An 18050-nucleotide genomic window follows, 5' to 3' on the forward strand; every position below is an offset into this window, starting at 1 on the left:
ATTTAATGGCGTACAAATCACATGACCCCAAACCCCACAGCACGCTACAGTTTAAATCTTCGATCCCAAGTGACCGGCCTCTGATAAATCAATACGCTATCTGAGCGTAACCGCCCGGCCGAGTACATAGAGTAAATCCATTCTGCTGTTTAACAAACAAGAGTGTTTGTGTTCAGCAGGTGTAGGTTTGCAATCTGGAGGCAGCCGTGGATAAACGCTTGACCTCTCTCTTTCCCAGCATTGGCAGCTTTCTATCATTGTCATACTGTTACTCATTCACGTCTGAGCTCACTCATCACTCAGGGCTTTTCTGGCAACTTTGAGCCTCACCAGACGAGATGCTGATTTGAGAACACGGGGAAAAAAGAGCGGCATTCATCAAATTTCCGCGGAATGTAAATCAAAACATGAAGTCTTCACCTGCAGGCCTGGATTCTGAGCGGCACTGTTGAACAGATTCTCATTAAGTCAAACTCACCCCAGCTGTGTACACTCATAATCCGCCTGAGCGAACAAGAAACCCAACTTTCCTCTCGCACACGCGCTTTCTAACCCTCTCCGGGGACCGGAAACAACGACCTATTTCTGATTGGCAAACCGTACCCTGGTATGATGTGTTCCTCCAAACAAAGCCCCATCAGGATGAAAAGAGGAAACTTGCGTACGATTGAAAAGATTCGGAGAAGATGTAGGCGACTGTGTGTGTGTGTGTGTGTGTGTGTGTGCGTTTCTCTGGAGTGTGTAACTGTCCTCAGTTCTGTCCAGGCCATCACACAGCCAGATGGTGATGCTGGGTTCACCTTGTCCATGACCGTCTCCTCAATGCAGCAGAGAATGAGGTGTGCCAAACAGATGGATAATATCTGCTCTGTGATTTTAAAACCTGCATCTGGATTTTTTTCTCTCTTTATCTCTTTCTCACTCGCACTCTTTTCACCCTGAATGAAGAGCGAACTTTCATCTTTTCTGGCAGCCCGGCCCCATTCGTGGTAATTCGATTTTGTTTTCGGTGGTGTTCGCGTTCAGAATAAGTTCTCTCCCTCCATTATTTGTGTTCCCGTCGTGTTTAATTAAACCCAGTGTCTGAAGCTCCTCGAAATGACTGCTGCTCTCTAAACACTTCAAAGCTCGTGCAAATTACATTTACTATGTAAGCATTGCATCATGTGTGCATTTCAAATCAACATACTGTATCTAGGGCTGATACGTCAGCTCTTCTTCATTTTGACTGTCTTTTCTTCTGCCCCACTTCAAAAACAAAGCAAAACTCAGTCGAAAAACAGCCCGACTAACCTGGAGGTGTTTGTGTTCCTTGTTTACAAGGTTCTGACATGGTTTTGTAAAGCTGTTTGGGAATGACTCAAGTTGGCGCGTGCGTATGTGTTTGTGCGGATTTCTCTCGATTGACAAACAAACGACGGACACGGTGCTTGAAAAGGTTAAAGTGGCATGAGTGATATTAAAATGAGGCAGATGAGAGGCAAGCCCCAGGCGTTATTCAAATGGAGGAGTTATTTTTAATTTTGGTTCAATAAAGCAAGACGTTCAGCCATCCCTACCCAGATACTTAATTAAATACTTCACACACTATATTAGTTTTGTGTTGCCTGCCGCCGGTTCGGAATGGTAATAGCCATAAAGAGAAACATTTGTCTGACAGATAAAGTGAGGTATAAATCACTTTTCCCCCGAAGAACGATTTTGGAATAATAAAATACTCCTGTTTGCTGGCGTGAGAGAAATTATATTAGTTTTTACTTAAAGAGGCAGAGGCTATTTCACTGGCTGACTCTTTTATCCTCCCGGTCTTAAAGGACTCTCATATGTATTGTGGTGCACTCACTTAGCCCTCTGATTTACCTCGCGTTTGGCTTCGTTTCAAACGCTGGAACATTTGACTGTGGAACTGGATTTCAATCCAGCATATCTACATTTTTACTAACTGTTAAGATTTTTGTGATTGTTTTAAAAGGGTTGGGAATACTGTCATCGTTGTCTTTTTCATGTTGTTCCAAAACCGAGTGAATTTAGTGAAAATTTTGAGAAAATTATATTGGGAATGAATTGGACTGGCCAAATTTGAATGTGAATGGATGATTTCTGCAAAAGCATTATAGACATATAAACGGTTGTAAGATTTTTTTTTTTGCCTTTATTATGATAGGACAGATCAGAGCTGACAGGAAGTGAAGTGGTAGAGAAAGGAGGGCGGGATTGGGAAATGTCCTCGAGTCGGGATTCAAACTCGGGATGCCCATAGCGCAACAGCACTGTATGTTGGTGCACTGCCCTCAAGGCTATTGACATCGACATATACCACTTTTTTTTAACATGCATGCAATTACGAAATACATAAATAGTATTTTATTTTATTTATTATTTTTTAAATAATTTTTATTTATTTTTATTTAATCATTTTATTATAAGGATAAACTGCTGCATCAGTAGACATGCATGTATCCACACACATGAAGATGAACAGACAAGGAAAGACATCCCCCACAAAGCAGATCTATCGCCAAGACATTTGTACAGCTGTTGCTTCGAAGAGCCATGTGAACCGCATGTATTACTATCTATGTGTGCCTGGGCTGCCACGCCGACCGGCTTAACGCTAGTGGCCTATGTCTATGCGTGCCTGGGCTACCACGCCGACCGGCTTAACAATAATGGCCTAAGACTATGTGTGCCTGGGCTACCACGCCGACCGGCTTAACAATAATGGCCTAAGACTATGTGTGCCTGGGCTACCACGCCGACTGGCTTAACTCTAATTAGACGCGCACTGTGTAATGTTTATTAAAAATTTAGATATACTTGCATTTCGATAGATAAGACCCCAGCACCCACCTGAGCAAATATCATAATTTAGTCATTTAATATTTGCTGTTACTTTCTGCACTTCATCAGTCCCAGCGGCAGCATAACAGCTAGTTAATTCGTGTCTGTGCAATGATGAGACGGACAAAGTTAGCCGATGCATGCCATTTTACTCTCTCGTGTAGATAAAGTTATCAGGGTTACAGTGCACAAACTCCTGAGTAGACTGACTTGAATGAACAAATAAAGCAGAATATAAAGTTCTTTCTCCGTTTTCTGAATTACTCAACACACGATAGCACACGTCACACGAGCACATTTCTCCGAAATACACTACCCATAATGCATTTCACTCGGAACTGCAACAACCATAGAGATAACTCTCAATTCCCTTCTCCCACAATACTATCGTTGATATGACTGTAATAAGCACGTGCTTCTGACACTGCGTGCAACTGAAATCAACCACGCACTCATCACAATGAAAACATCGACCTTAGAAATAGCGAACGTGAACACTGGGATAATCGCCGATGTATATGGAGAACCCCAGTTGAAATGCATACACAAGAATGCTTATTTCATTTAACCTGTTTTCATGTTCATTACTATTAATGTGTCCTCTGAGCGATTACAAGCTCTAAACTGCCTTTTGCGCCAGCTTTATAAACATGCTAAATGCTGCTGCTAATATGCTTAATATTAGCAGCAGCATTTAGCATGTTTATAAAGCATGCTAAATGCTGCTGCTAATATGCTTAATATTAGCAGCAGCATTTAGCATGTTTATAAAGCATGCTAAATGCTGCTGCTAATATGCTTAATATTTCGCTGCTGCATACAATGCAAACTGGAACATGACACTTAGTTTAAAATTGTTTACGGTTGCTCGTTTTGTATTCAGTTAGGCAGACCATGCAAATATACGCAGCGATATGGATTAAAAGAGCATTCACTTAATTTAGATGTTGATTTAGGCTGCTCTGAAGTGCGCTACCAACTTCTACAGCAAACAAAAGCCAGGTATTTGAATATTGAGCAGCGAGCTCATTGGCTACCGATACAGGAGCGAACCAATCAGGTGCCATGTGACAATGATGTCACCAGGTCAGATTGAGCTAGACCTATCAGACTGTGCCATCTAGAGTTTCATGACAGAACTCTGTATTTAATTGTGTGTTAATAGTGAGAATTGGACCTTAAAATAAAGTGTGGCCGAAATATAAAACATTTGTTATATGTTTGAAAATTGTTTGAATATTTTCAAATTTGGCATTTTTGTTTATCGATTCCATGTTCTTGTTTTTCTGTATTTTTTATATTCCTTTGTCCTTGATTTAATTTCATTCTGTAATATTTAATCTAAATTATATAAAGAAATACTTTAATACTCTCTGCATTTGATCACTTATGGCCTTTCATTAAAAAAAATGTTCAGTAAACACTGAGCATTTGATTTAACCGCTAACAGTGAAAGCACTGACAGTCGCTGTAGCGTGCAGTGACCTCACAGCTTCATTCACTCTCTCCCCTGAGTAAGATATCTCCCCACGGACGGCTTCCACCAGCCGAGCGGTGTCGGACGCCCATATTTCTCACTCTTTCTCCCATTCGGAGGGTTTTAACTGGTGGCATCTGGTTCACTGTTTCTCCCTCTGTTCCCCAATATGCTCCCAATCTGTCCACAGGGCCTTCATGCGCTCTAATCTACAACTTCATCTTCAGTGAATATATCTGTTCGCTCGCTAGGCTTTGACAGGGCCACTGCCGAGGATTATTGCTGTCTGACAGCGCGGGATGTTCCAGATCCCATGGACTTTAAAGGAATAGTTCAGCCCAAAATGAAAATTCTGTCGTTATTTACATATGATCTGTATGAATTTCTTTCTTATGTTTCTGAAGAATATAAAAAGGCAAGTCTTTTCAATATAATAAAGGTGCACGAGGAAGCTCGAAAATGACCAAAACACACCATAAAAGTTTCATAAAATTGGCCTATAAAAATGAAGCAGTAAATAAAGACTATTGGAGCATGTTTACTGCTTCAAAATTTCATGTTTAATTTAATGTGTTATTTGCTGTTCCTTTGTAATAGTTTGTGAAATTTACTAGCAATTTCTGAAGATAAAAAAGTTTTGGGCCTTCATTAAAGAAGTTGCTTAACAAATCATTCTTGCCTTCAGTGAATTGTTTGATCCAGTTCACAAAACTTTTCTGAATGATTCATTCATGAATCAGACTCATCCAGTGCTCATGCTCAACTCAATGACTCAATGATTTAGTCACAGTGGTTAATAACAGCCCACTGAAAAAAAAATGGAAATACATGTGGGTGAGTAAATAATGAAAGAATTTTTGGGTGAGGTAATTTTTTAGAACAATCTTTTTACATTATGCTGTTTATTTTCTCTCAGTCGTAATGATGCATGGGAAAGAATCCCACTAAGAAACCACTCAGCATGCTATATGCTGGTGTTTTGGCAGTGAGAGAGAGACTTACTGTAGGCTTCCACAGAATATCTGTTTCTGCTGTGCTTTAATGAGGGAATATTCCCGAAATTAATACTGCATGACAAAAACTCTTTTTTAGTATTTATGGCTCTTCCTGAGATTAAGTGGCCTCAGAAAACACCTACCATTTCTCCTCGTCTTTCCACCCACAAAAAAATCCTTCCACACTTCCTTCCTCTCACCCTCCCCATCCGTAGTGGTTCCCTCTGTCTGAGTAGAAAAATCCAGCAGGCCTGTGGGTGAAAAATGGGGCCATTTGGGCTTGTTTGTAAGTTCTGTCAAGAAGCAGCACCCCTGGCCTGGCCCGGTTAACAAATTGGATGTTTAATCTGGTGACATTCCTATCTGGGCCAAGGGCTAATGTATGTGTCTAAGAATAACCGGCCAGCAGGCCTGATAGATGGGAAGCTATTATAGGCGGTATTTAAATCTGAGCACACAATTCCTCTATTTCCATGGTGGAAGAGTGACAGCTTGATTTCAACACTGGGGGGCTTGGATAGAGCTGTCAGCCTACACACATCAAGGAGGGATTTTCTTTGTTTTCTTTTCTTTTCCTCCATCGTCTCTTCCTTCTTCGGCTTGATTGACTGGACAGGCTGTTAACCGTGATGGTTGAGATGGAAGACAGTGTTGTAACGGGATTCGGGAAGTAGATATACTGCTTACAGGCCTTCCACTTCAGTTCTTGTCTCAGGGAAGGAGATGAGGAGATGGTCAATTGGATCAGTGAAGGAGATTCTGTTTTCATTGTAATTATATATATGTGTGTGTGTGTGTGTGTGTGTGTGTGTTTGTGTGTGTGTACAGGTATATATGGTTTATGAGGACACAAATGTGTATAATGACATGGGTACTACAACGTAAACATGGTTTATGAGGACACTTCCTGTGTCCCCGTAAAACAAAAGGCTTAAAAAACATACAAAACGGTGTTTTATGAAATTAAAAAATTGCCAGCAGTTTCCTGTAAGGGGTAGGTTTAGGTGTAGGGTTGGTGTAGGGCAAAAAAAATACAGTTTGTACAGTATAAAACCATTACGCCTATGGAGAGTCCCCGTAAACCACAAATACAAGTATGTGTGTGTGTATGAATGAAACACTGTATTTATGAAATCTGAAACCTACATTTATGAAACCTTATTAACATACAGTATATTTGTCTGATTTGCAAGTTTTCATTTTTTAACTTTGGGCCCAATTCGGACATTTTCACTTAGGGGTGTATTCAATTTTTGTGGCCAGCGGTTTAGACATTAATGGCTGTGTGTTGAGTTATTTTGAGGGGACAGCAAATTTACACTGTTACACAAGCTGTACACTCACTACTTTACATTGTAGCAAAGTGTCTTTTCTTCAGTGTTGTCACATAAAAAATGTAATAAAATATTTACAAAAATGTGAGGGGTGTACTCACTTCTGTGAGATACTGTATGTATGTATATATATATATATATATATATAGGAGATCGGACCTGATGAATGATATTTACCTGGTGGTCAAGTTTTCATTTTCATATATATGCATGTGCTTTCTTGGGAAACACAGGTTGGATCCTCTTTCTCACCAATTATTTTCTTTTTCCTCTTCAATTGCTATTTTTAAAAGTGATTACAGATTGTAATAAGCATTACTTTTTAAAGCATTAGAATCTCTTTAACCCATAAGTAACTTGATTTCTCAGTCTAAATCGGGTCTCAGACTCTCACAAATGACACATTGTATGGGAAGCCAAACAACCCAAATGTGGGACGAAACGGCGCGGTATTCAAGTGTTCGCGCCGCGCTGACCTGTCATAGGCGCGGCTCAATGGACCGAGCGGCGCGACCGACTCGACAGCGCATTTATATTTGCAGTTTTTCAAAGTACAACTGTTTACATGTAGTAGAAAGGTTAGCAAAAGAAATGTAATAACTTAATACTGATCTTCATTATGTTATGTGCAGGAAAAAAATTCGGAGAGTAATGTTCGCACAGTAGGTGGCGGTAATGCACCTTAACGTTGGATTCCACCTGCCTTAAAACATGAAGAAGAAGAAGAGTAATGTTCGTGCTGAGCTTTTGTAACTCATCCGCGCCGCGCTGTCAGCTCGGTGGCACTAGTAAACACGTCCTCTCTGCGGTCGCGCCGCTCGGTCCATTGAGCCGCGCCTATGACAGGTCAGCGCGGCGCGAACACTTGAATACCGCGCCGTTTCGTCCCACATTTGGGTCGTTTGGCTTCCCATACAAATGACACATTGTTCTCAGAGCACAACACACTGTGTCGTCTCTCCTGCTGATCTACTGTCAAGTCCAACCGTTTGATCTCCATGTAGAGAAAAATATTATCGTGACATTCACCCAGTCCTTCCCATAAGGCTGCCTGGGACATCAGATGGTGACCAAATCATGTGTAAGATCTACTTATGGTTCCCTGCAGTCTGTACAAAGTCGCTTTTGACATTTGACAGTCAATTAAGGAGTATGTTGTTTCACAAAATATATATATATATTTATTGGGCTGAGTATAATGATTCAGACTTCACAAGGAAATGTGGTTTCTGTTCACATAATGGGCCGTGTGAAAGTGTGGCAGGTTTCTGGGGTTTCGTTTATGGGCGTAATAAGTGACTGTGCTCTGTTCAGGAAGTGCAGCTTGCAGTAATTTCTGATCCATTCCTCCCTTGTGAGGTCAGCTGCGCTCACGTGTTTTACGCGCTCTCTCATTACTGCATTATGTCATGGATTGATTTCAATTGGAGTTACAAATATGTAGTTTGCCATAGCAACAGAGGCCAAAATAATGCTTAGGAGGGTCTTGAGGAAATCTGATCGCAAGGGAGGAGTGATTGTGTGAGTGTGATTTGAGTTGCTTCATCTTCTGTCTTTGCCGTTAAGTACAAACAGACACAAGGACACTGTTCACTGATCCAAACAAACATCCCACCATCAGGGTTTTTGCAGGATCTTCTCATTTCTTATCACTCTGTCTGTACCTCCTTCTTTCCCTTTTTCCCAGAGTGCAGATGGTGAAGTCATAGATTCATTTTCCCATCTTTGTCTCTAGCAATTCAGCACTTTGTTATGAGATAGTTATGAGACAGTTGTGCTTGATATTTTTGAGGGAAACGGTGATACAATTTTTCTAGTAGTCTTTAATGAATACAAAGTTCAAAAGAACAGCATTTATTAACTTTTTTTGATCAAATGGTTCCATGCTAAATAAAAGAATCAATTTATTTAAAAAATCTTTCTGACCACAAACTTTTAAATGGTCATTTTTTTAAAATAGATTAAAAATATTATTTAAGGGGACATTTGAATTTCTCACAGAAATTAAAATTCTGTCATTATTTACTCATGTCCTTCTAAACCTCTATGACTTTCTTATGTGGAATACAAAATTATTTTTGTTTTTTGTCTCAGTGTTTGTTTGGTTTTGTCCATATAATGAGTCAGTGAGGTTCAAAGTTAATGTGCTGAACACATTGACCTTCATTAAATATAAAAAAACAGTTCTTCAGAATGTCTTCTTTGTGTTACACAGAAAAAATGGAATAAGAGTGAGTAAATGATGACAGAATTTTGTATTCTGGGTGAACTATCTCTTTAATCTGCCTTTTAACAGGCAGATGATTTTCCTATTCTTAAAAATCCACATAAATTCCCTAATGTTCCCTTCATGTTTTACAAACTCCCCAGATGCATACAATATATATTTTATCTATTCATTCAAATGAAACGCAGAGGAAATGCTCATCTCTAATACGTGCATGAGTCTGTGAGCTGTATAAACTGTTTTTGTACTCATAACAAAGGTAAGAGGCCAGGGGAGCGGACGGTAGATGCAGTGTAAAGGATGAGACTGAGGAGAGAGAGACAAAGATCCGTTCTAGAGACTGTTTGAGTGCCTTATTAAATATTTAGTCTGATTGTACACGGTCCTGTAATTGCCATCTTGGCTAGTGAATAATTGATGACGTGTAGGAGAGCAAAGGAGGGGCCCAGTCTCCCTCACTCTCTCTTGCGCGCACATCCACACCTTGCCTTTTTTTGTACACCTTTATTGTTAATATAATCCTGTCCTCATTAATTAAAACGATTCTGAATTTAGGACAAAGTCGGTAAAATTATATTATAACCTCTAGTTCGCTTCCGGAATGTTCTCTTTGCTATTATACAAAATAAATTCTTGGACTGCACTAAATTATTGCCAGAAATTCTATTACATGGCTTTAAAATAATTACACATGCCGTCAGCTACAACCAGGCCGTTCAGAGGGCTAGACAGAGCAAGCGCAGTCAAATGGTTGTGCTTTGATTCCACCTTTTCCGAGACAGTGAGTTAAATGGATGTCAGTCAGTGTGTTGAGAGAACCAAACATTGGGAATGGGACAAAAAGCAGCATGCAAATCTAATGCAGAGACTGTCTTAAGCGTCCCAAAGAAAGAGCATCTTTTCATAGAAAGCAATGAGTAGTCGCAGCAAACAGTGGCCGAGAATTGGAGCCATGGCAGCTTTTAAAAATACCTCATCTGAAATATTGATTTTTTTCTTCTTCTTCTTCTTGCCTAACGTAATAAGTGAGAGACTCCAGGGATGTGCGTATGTGTATGTGAGATGATGGGTGAGCAGACAGAGATGCTCTTTTTCACACATCACGTGAGGATTTTTGTGTGTGCATGTGTGTAAGACTGTTTCAACAAGATGTATTCTGAACTATAATTATAGTCACTTATTCTTGGAAAGTGTGTCTGCACTGTAAATTTTTTTTTTGAAGTTATAAATAAAACAGATTATTGTAGTATGCTTTACAAGAAAGCAAAATTTTGTTATTTCTACTTCAAAATTGTATGTTTAATTCTGTGTTACTTTCCGTTTCTTTGCAATTGTTTGTGAAAGTTACTAGCAGTTTCTGGGTCAAAACTGTTTCAAAGTAAATCCTATACCAAATGTTTTTCAGTGTGGAGAAAAAGTTATTTAAGGGGATATTTCACCTCCAAAACATTTACTCATCCCCTTGTCATTTCAAACTTGTTTGACTTTTTTTCTTCTGTGGAACACAAAAGAAGATATTTTGGAGAATTTTTGTTTTTGTTTTTTGTCCATACTGTATTGTGAAAGTCACTGGGTTCGAATGTCATTTTGGACCCCTATAACTTAAAACAGTTGAAACATTCTTCAAAATGACAGAAATTTAATTTTTTTGGATGAACTATCCTTTTAATATCCTTTTTTTAAATATATATTTTCAGATTTTTCTCCTGTGGCAATAATAATCTCCCACTTGTCTCCTCTAGAGTTTCTGAAAAGATCTCAACAATATCTCAAACTGTGCTCAGATTTGCTAAGACACCAAAGTCTGCAGTAAAAAGTTTGAAATCTCCATGTGAACTCGTCAAATTCTTCAGAGACCAGATTATCTGAGCTGTATACCCACAGTAATTTTATACCTCTATACTCATACTGTGTCTCATTTCATTAATGTGTTTTTATTTCTCCTATGGAATTTTAGGAGAGACAAAGTTGACACTTCACTGAAACATAAATGCAAAACCCATTAGGTGTCCTGAGCTTTAAAAGCGTAACAATTTTCTTCTGGGACTTCTAATTGCAGAATAATTTTGCTCAGATTTTACACTTTGCTCTTTTTTTATTCACAAGTTCTCAGGTTTTGTCCATCAGAGCAACTAAAATATACCAAACATACCATTTGTTCACCAGCATCACCCATAAAACAACACAAACTCCCTTTCTGCATGTATTGAAGACTTGTAAATAGCCAGGTGTTCTCACACAGCTACTGTCAATTCTCAGAGCTACAGATGAGAGGCCCTGGCCTTCACAGCCTGATGCCTACTCGACCAGCCCTTCTGGTCTCTTTTCGGCCCTAGAGCCCCTTCCTCGCCTGTTCCTCGAGTTAGAGATAGACGGATGGAGAGAGAGAAGTGGAGAGGGTGCTGTAGACCAGCAATAATTCCTGACTCGGAGTTGGAGGCACATTATGAACTGACAGGGCCACACATCCCTCTGTAATTGATTGCTGGCCAGCGTAATGAGGTGACGGCTTACAACAGAGATGCCAACTCCCTCATTATCTTTACCCACTTTTTTAAGAGCAGAAAGAGAGTGAGGCAGCAAAAGACAGAAAGAGAGACAGAGAGAAGAATGGAGAAAAAGAAATGCTGAGACTAATAACCGAGCCCTGGCTCTAGGTTATTAATTATTTATGTTGTTTTAATAAGTTTTAGATGGGGAGGGAGAGGTTCAGCGTGAGAGTTAGTCTTTCCCTTCTCTCTCAGTCTTTCTCTGTCCACACCTCAATTTCGCCTGTTCTGTCATTCTGTCTTTTCCTATACCCGTCTGTCCATTTCATACTGGGGTCTTTGTATCACAGGTACAATATCAGTCATTGCAAAGGCCTCGAGGGGACTTCAGGATGACATGTATCCACACTTGGAAATGAAAACGCTCTGTATTTCTGAAAGTGACAATGATATGATACGATTATTGTATATGCGATTCTTTTTTTTTGTTGCTTTCATTCTGTCATTCTGTGCTAATTAGCAAGGATAATGTCTTTTAATTATTTATTTTCAATAGTCCAATGGCCGCTCTAATGCTGATATGCCTTATGCCTGTATAATAGAATTTCTCAAATATAATTATAAATATACATAAACATAAATATACCATATATTTTTTGTATATAATTGTAATATTTACTCAGCACAATGACATTTATTTTTATCGTTGCAATATATTTGAGAATTGCAGCATCTATAGGGTGAGCATAGAAAAATTGCCCCATAAACATGCATTTCTGTGCATTTCTTGATTTTAGTCTAAATATTTTATGTGGTTATGAACAGCAGTCAAACTTGCTGTTGATACAGCTTAAATTGCATTTAACCCAGAATATTCCTTTTAAGTCTGCTGGTTACACTGGACTCCTTCAGAATCTGCCCTGCTCGTGTCTTTCCACACGCCCCCATTTTCCTGTCTGAGATCCCCATTCCACCCCGAGCCTTGTCATCTAAAAGCAGCACTTCCCCTCTCATCCCGCACACTTCCAAACACTGGGCTGGTCCTGCCCCGATCCGAAGGGAGCCAACCTGCTTTGAAGTGTTGCCGCTTTTCCAGAATGAGACCTGGAATCTCACATTCCCTGTCAACTCCTGCCCAGTGGCAGATGGAGAAGTCTAGACCTACGAGACTCTCTCCAGTCACATGCTTCTTTCTCCCCCTCCATGCCCTCATCTCTCTCTCTCTCTCTCTCTCTCCCTCTCTTCTCTTCTGTGTTTCACCACTCTGTTCCAGAACCACCAAAGCGGGACGGGTTTGAGCCCACGATTCAGGCAGGATTCTCTACTTTCAGATGGTGACTGGGGCGGTGTATAAACACAGTACTCCTCTAATATCTGAGAAGAGCTTCACTTACAGCCCTTGTCTCCTGCTGTGTTTTAATTCAATCCTTATTGATCCATATCTCTCCTTCCAAGGACTCCAATATCATATGAATGGAGCTCAGGGATGGGTTCCCCATATTATTGTATTCCATGGCCATAAAGGGCATTAGCAGCCAACAGAGCAACCCAGATCAAGTATCAGTCGATACCAGCTAAAGAGAGCAGGCTTTCTCCCTTTCTCTCCATCTTTCTTGCCGGATTTCTCTCTTTCCTATCTATCTCTCCGTAAGAGCGCTGATGGGGTTAAAGTATGTATGGTGATTATGTCATGCGGTAAAGTGAGGTTCTAAAAATCGCTTGAGTTAGCACCGTGTGTTTTTAAAGATATTGTTACTGTCTTATTAGGGAGAAATCAATGGCGTCTGCAGATGCCGGCCATTTATATAGCAGACAGGGCTTCTCTCGCCGCTTTTTCTCCCAGCATTCTTCTCTCCGTGTGCTCCGTGGGGCGGCAGCGGCGGAGGTTATCCTGTGGTTAATGTGACATGGCTGTCTGCGACCTTGCTGGTTGTTAACTGCCCGGATTATTATTGTGATAATGTGGCAATTAAAAGGAAAGCACTCCATCAAAATAGTGGGGCTTATGGTCCTGGAGATGAATGCATAGAGATTGCCAGCCAGGGGAAATGCATTAAAACTGCAATCCATTTCATACTGGAGCCCGCCTCCAGCAGCGGAGGCTATTACGGCTCATCTTCATTGATATCCATTCCCGATCAATAGCGCCAGGCTGAGGTAAAAATACGAGTAAATCAACAAATCTAGAGTTGGTCTTCATTATAAAGGAAGAAAAATCAAACTTCAACTCTAATTGCATATTATACGTCTACACAGAGTGTCTTCAAAAGTGGGCTAAATCACTCATTGGCGGCTGTTTATATATGGATGCTGTCCTTGAGTGTTTTCGTTGTGTTCGAGTCGCTTAAAAGTGTTTCTGTCTTTCTTTTGCAGATTTTTCCTGAAATTCTTTCTCAAGTGTAATCAGAACTGTTTGAAAAATGCAGGGAATCCCAGAGACATGAGGCGATTTCAGGTGAGAATACACATGAACAGACAAAAATTTTTATTTTACATGCACACAAACAGGTTGTAAAAACGCTTTGGTGTCTCCATAGGTGGTGGTGTCCACCACAGTGAATGTGGACGGCCATGTCCTGGCCGTGTCCGATAACATGTTCGTCCACAACAACTCCAAACATGGGCGGAGGGCACGACGCCTGGACCCTTCTGAAGGTAAGATGTGAACTTCACTAAAATATGCACATTTTGCTTCCTGTGATGTTATTTGTGACCCTGGACCACAAAACCAGTCTTAATGGGTATATTTGTAGCAATAGCCAACAATACATTGTATGGGTCAAAATTATCGATTTTTCTTTTATGCCAAAAATCATTGGGATATTAAGTAAAGATCATGCTCCATGAAGATAGTTTGTAAATTTCCTACCGTAAATATATCAAAACTTAATTTGTGATTAGTAATATACATTGCTAAGGACTTAATTTGGACAACTTTAAAGGCGATTTTCTCAATATTTAGATTTTTTTGCTCCCTCAGATTCCAGATTTTCAGATAGTTGTATCTCAGACAAATATTGTCCTATCCTAACAAACCGTACATCAATGGAAAGTTATTTATTCAGTTTCAGCATTCAGTTGATGTATAAATCTCAATTTCGAAAATTTGACCCTTATGACTGGTTTTGTGGTCCAGGGTCACATTTATGTTAAATCCATCAAATAATATTACTGTGTCTTATATACACTTCTGTTCAAAAGTTTGGGGTTAGTAAGATGTTTTTAGGAAATTGATACTTTTATTCAGCAAGGATTCATTAAAATGATCAAAAGTAACAGCAAAGAGATTATAGTGATTTCTATTTCAAATAAATGCTTTTTAAACTTTGCTTATCAAAGAATCCACGGTGTATAATGGTTTCTCCAAAAAAAATAAGCAACACAGCTCTTTTTAACATAAGATGAGCAGCAATATTAGAATGATTTCTGAAGGATCATGTGACACTGAAGACTGGAGCAATGATGCTGAAAATTCAGCTTTGCTAACAGAATTTAAAAAAAAATATATATATATATATATTAAAATAGAAAATGGTTATTTTGAATTGTAATAATGTTTTAAAATATCACTATTTTTACTGTGTTTTTGATTAAATAATTGCAGCCTTGGTGAGCATTTTTACTTGTTTTGAATGCATCAGAAAATTGTACCGAACCCAGATGTTTGAATGCGAGTATAAGTTTGACATTCAAAACGTATTTATTATAATGAAGAAAAAGTCCAAACTTGTTAGTGCTACTTTCTACTTCCTCACCTAGTTCTCAGAGTACAGGTAACCTCACATCTGACTATCTGAAGGGGCTGCATTGGGTAATGTCGCTTTGATATGAAATGCTGAAAGTGTGCGTAGAGATTCACCTCCCAGCTGAACTCAGGACAGTCCCTGTATGTGGGAAATTGTGTTATTAGCTCTGTGACTGTTTTGTGTGAAAACCATCACTGTGGAATCACCGGCACTCCTGTGTCCCAATCGAGGAAAAGGAAAGTCGCTGCTCTACTTTTAGTAAGACTCTTCTGTAATTCTCCAAAGACCAACACATGAAGAGGAAGTCACTGATGGCAGTGCATTGTGGGAGATGGGCAGGCTTTCATCTTGAACGCACTAGAATACGCATGCAGATATTGTAAAAGAGAACAGCTGTTCCATTACACCCCAACAGGTGAATGCAAATCACGCCCAATGCTTGTTTACTTTCATCTATTCACAGGTATCAACATTTCCAGAGATGTTCACTTGTGCAACAAAGAGAACTTTCAAAAGCAATCAGAAGTGATTTAAAGTCAAAAGGTTGGGAACTTTGCATTCCCATGTTGATGTTGAAGGAAAGTGGCCGCTGGTGTACAGCACTATATGCAGTAATGTGGTCTGAAGTTGCACCAAGAGCCCCTCAGTTTGCCTGTTAGCTCACCGAGCTGCGACCAATCAATTCCTGTCCATAGCCAGTGGAGACTGGGCCAGTCGTTCAGTCAGCCTGTCTGTCTCCATACCGCCGGCTCAAAGACGGATTTACGATAAAAGACCAAAAAAAAACTTAATGGTTTTATTGAGCTGAGTGATGCACAGACACCAAAGAAAAAAAAATCAAATGAGCTTTTACAGCCATCAGACTTCCTGTTTTTCATTTTTTTTCATTTGCATTTGGAGAGTAGAGTAAAACACTGGTAAATGCCAATTAGTTTAATGATAACATTTCTCAAAAGTTGTGTGAACGTTGACACTGACCCGCTCTAAATCTGTGCTTGTGTTGTGATCTTGTTTTCCGAAGCAGCCACTCCATGCATTAAGGCCATCAGTCCCAGTGAAGGATGGACGACTGGGGGGGCCACCGTCATCATCATTGGGGACAACTTCTTTGACGGTTTACAAGTGGTCTTCGGCACAATGCTAGTTTGGAGTGAAGTAGGTTTTTAAAGAATATTTTGTATTATTATTATTATTATATTTTATATAATTATATTTTAATTATATTATATATATATATTTTTTATTATATTATTATTTTTATTTTAAATAGCCAATTTATTTTACTAATATAAACGCAATTAGTAATATAAAAAAATATATATTTTAAATATTATCCTTAAAATATATTACTTTTTTTTACCAAACCTTTCATACTTTTCTTTTCTTTTCTTTTCTTTTCTTTTCTTTTCTAAAAGCCAAATTATTTTACTAATAAAATCGTTAAAAATAATAATTGTTTAAATATTTATTATTTTTGAAATATTTCTTCAAAAGAATACAGTGCCATCTCTTTGTTTTGGATAAATCGAATGAGTTCAAATAACTTGAAAGCTCTGTAATTTAATGTTACCAAACAAAAAAAATTGAGACATTTTTAGAGACAAACAAGACATCATAACATAACAGATCCTATTACAGTATATGGCTAAATCTATAAAAATCTATAATAAATCTATAACTGTGTCCTTTGAGTAATGAATCACTCTTTAGCTTCAGCATTAACTGTGTTTACATTGGAGACAGTGCTTGTGTATTGAGTGCTGACCACTGAACGTGTGCTCTGATGGCTTCTAGCTCATCACACCTCACGCTATCCGGGTGCAGACGCCCCCTAGACACATCCCTGGGGTCGTGGAGGTCACACTCTCCTACAAGTCCAAGCAGTTCTGCAAAGGAGCTCCGGGACGTTTCGTCTACACAGGTATACAACACTTTGCAACTGCCTGGAGCCCTTGCCACCATCACCAGCATCAGAATATATTTCTGTCATCTTTCTCAGAGGTCGATCTTTGCATGTCTTCTTTGTCCATTTTATCAAATGCCTGCCTTTGTTATCTTAAAATAGTATTTGCAGTCCATAAAGACGCTTTCCCAAGATGGCATACTGTTAGCAGGTCATTTCTGACTCCACACTAGCGGTCGTGTCTTTTGGCTGATGTCTGTTCTCCTGTGTCCAATGGGCAGGACGAGTATCATTTAGTCAAATCGTTGCTTTTCATACACCGATTATTCCATCAGAATAATCCAGATGCCAGTCAAAGTAGGCGAAAGGTCAGATCTAGGACTGTTTGGTGTGATAAGAAAATGTCACAGCGACGGTCATAAAAGAGAAAGAAAAAGAGGCCCGTGTTCAGGCTTTCTGTTATACATCAGCTTTATCTCAGTGTGTTTCCCTCATTCTTTGTTCAAAGCACCTCTCATTCAGATGCATTTGCCATGTAAGCAGCAAAAAGAGACAACTTTACAATGGACAGGACGGCCCTGTCTTACCTTCGACCGTTCCTTTGCAATGCTAATGTCTGCTCGGACCGACAAGATGATTTGACTGACAGCTGTACGCCACGTCGCTTTTATGAATCCTGCATTGTGAATAGCTTGAATTTTTCTTAAAGTTCAAAAGAATATTCTCAGCGCGAAGGAAGCGTGTTGCAAATTGTAAGGATGAATGAAACAGGACCTGTAGAATATCTCTGAATCAGAATGCAGAGACAAAAGTGAATGAAAGGTCATAGAAGATAGAGGACAAAGAGAATATATTCATATAAAATTGTTTATATTTTATATTTACTTTATCTTTATTATTAAATATGTAATATAAAATGAATACATGTATATATATATATATATATATTTTTTTTTTTTTAATATAGCAGTTCCTATAAGGATACAGTTTGGAGACTGTATGCCAACTCTTTCTGTTTCTCAAAATCATTTTCATTGT

The 18050-nt window shown here is 39.1% G+C and overlaps 1 protein-coding gene across 1 annotated transcript in view; it reads left to right on the top strand.

Annotated features, from left to right (window-relative positions):
- Positions 1-18050, top strand: part of LOC107587099 (transcription factor COE3-like) — a 114818-nt gene that overhangs the window by 67024 nt on the left and 29744 nt on the right. The window contains exons 8-11 of the mRNA XM_016274743.1: positions 13737-13818; positions 13901-14018; positions 16131-16264; positions 16904-17030. Of these exons, the coding sequence (XP_016130229.1) occupies positions 13737-13818; positions 13901-14018; positions 16131-16264; positions 16904-17030 (461 nt within the window). The remainder of the gene's footprint in view (positions 1-13736; positions 13819-13900; positions 14019-16130; positions 16265-16903; positions 17031-18050) is intronic.

Source organism: Sinocyclocheilus grahami, unplaced genomic scaffold, assembly GCF_001515645.1.
Source record: "Sinocyclocheilus grahami isolate Dianchi unplaced genomic scaffold, SAMN03320097.WGS_v1.1 scaffold89.1, whole genome shotgun sequence".
Taxonomy (NCBI): Eukaryota; Metazoa; Chordata; class Actinopteri; order Cypriniformes; family Cyprinidae; genus Sinocyclocheilus; species Sinocyclocheilus grahami.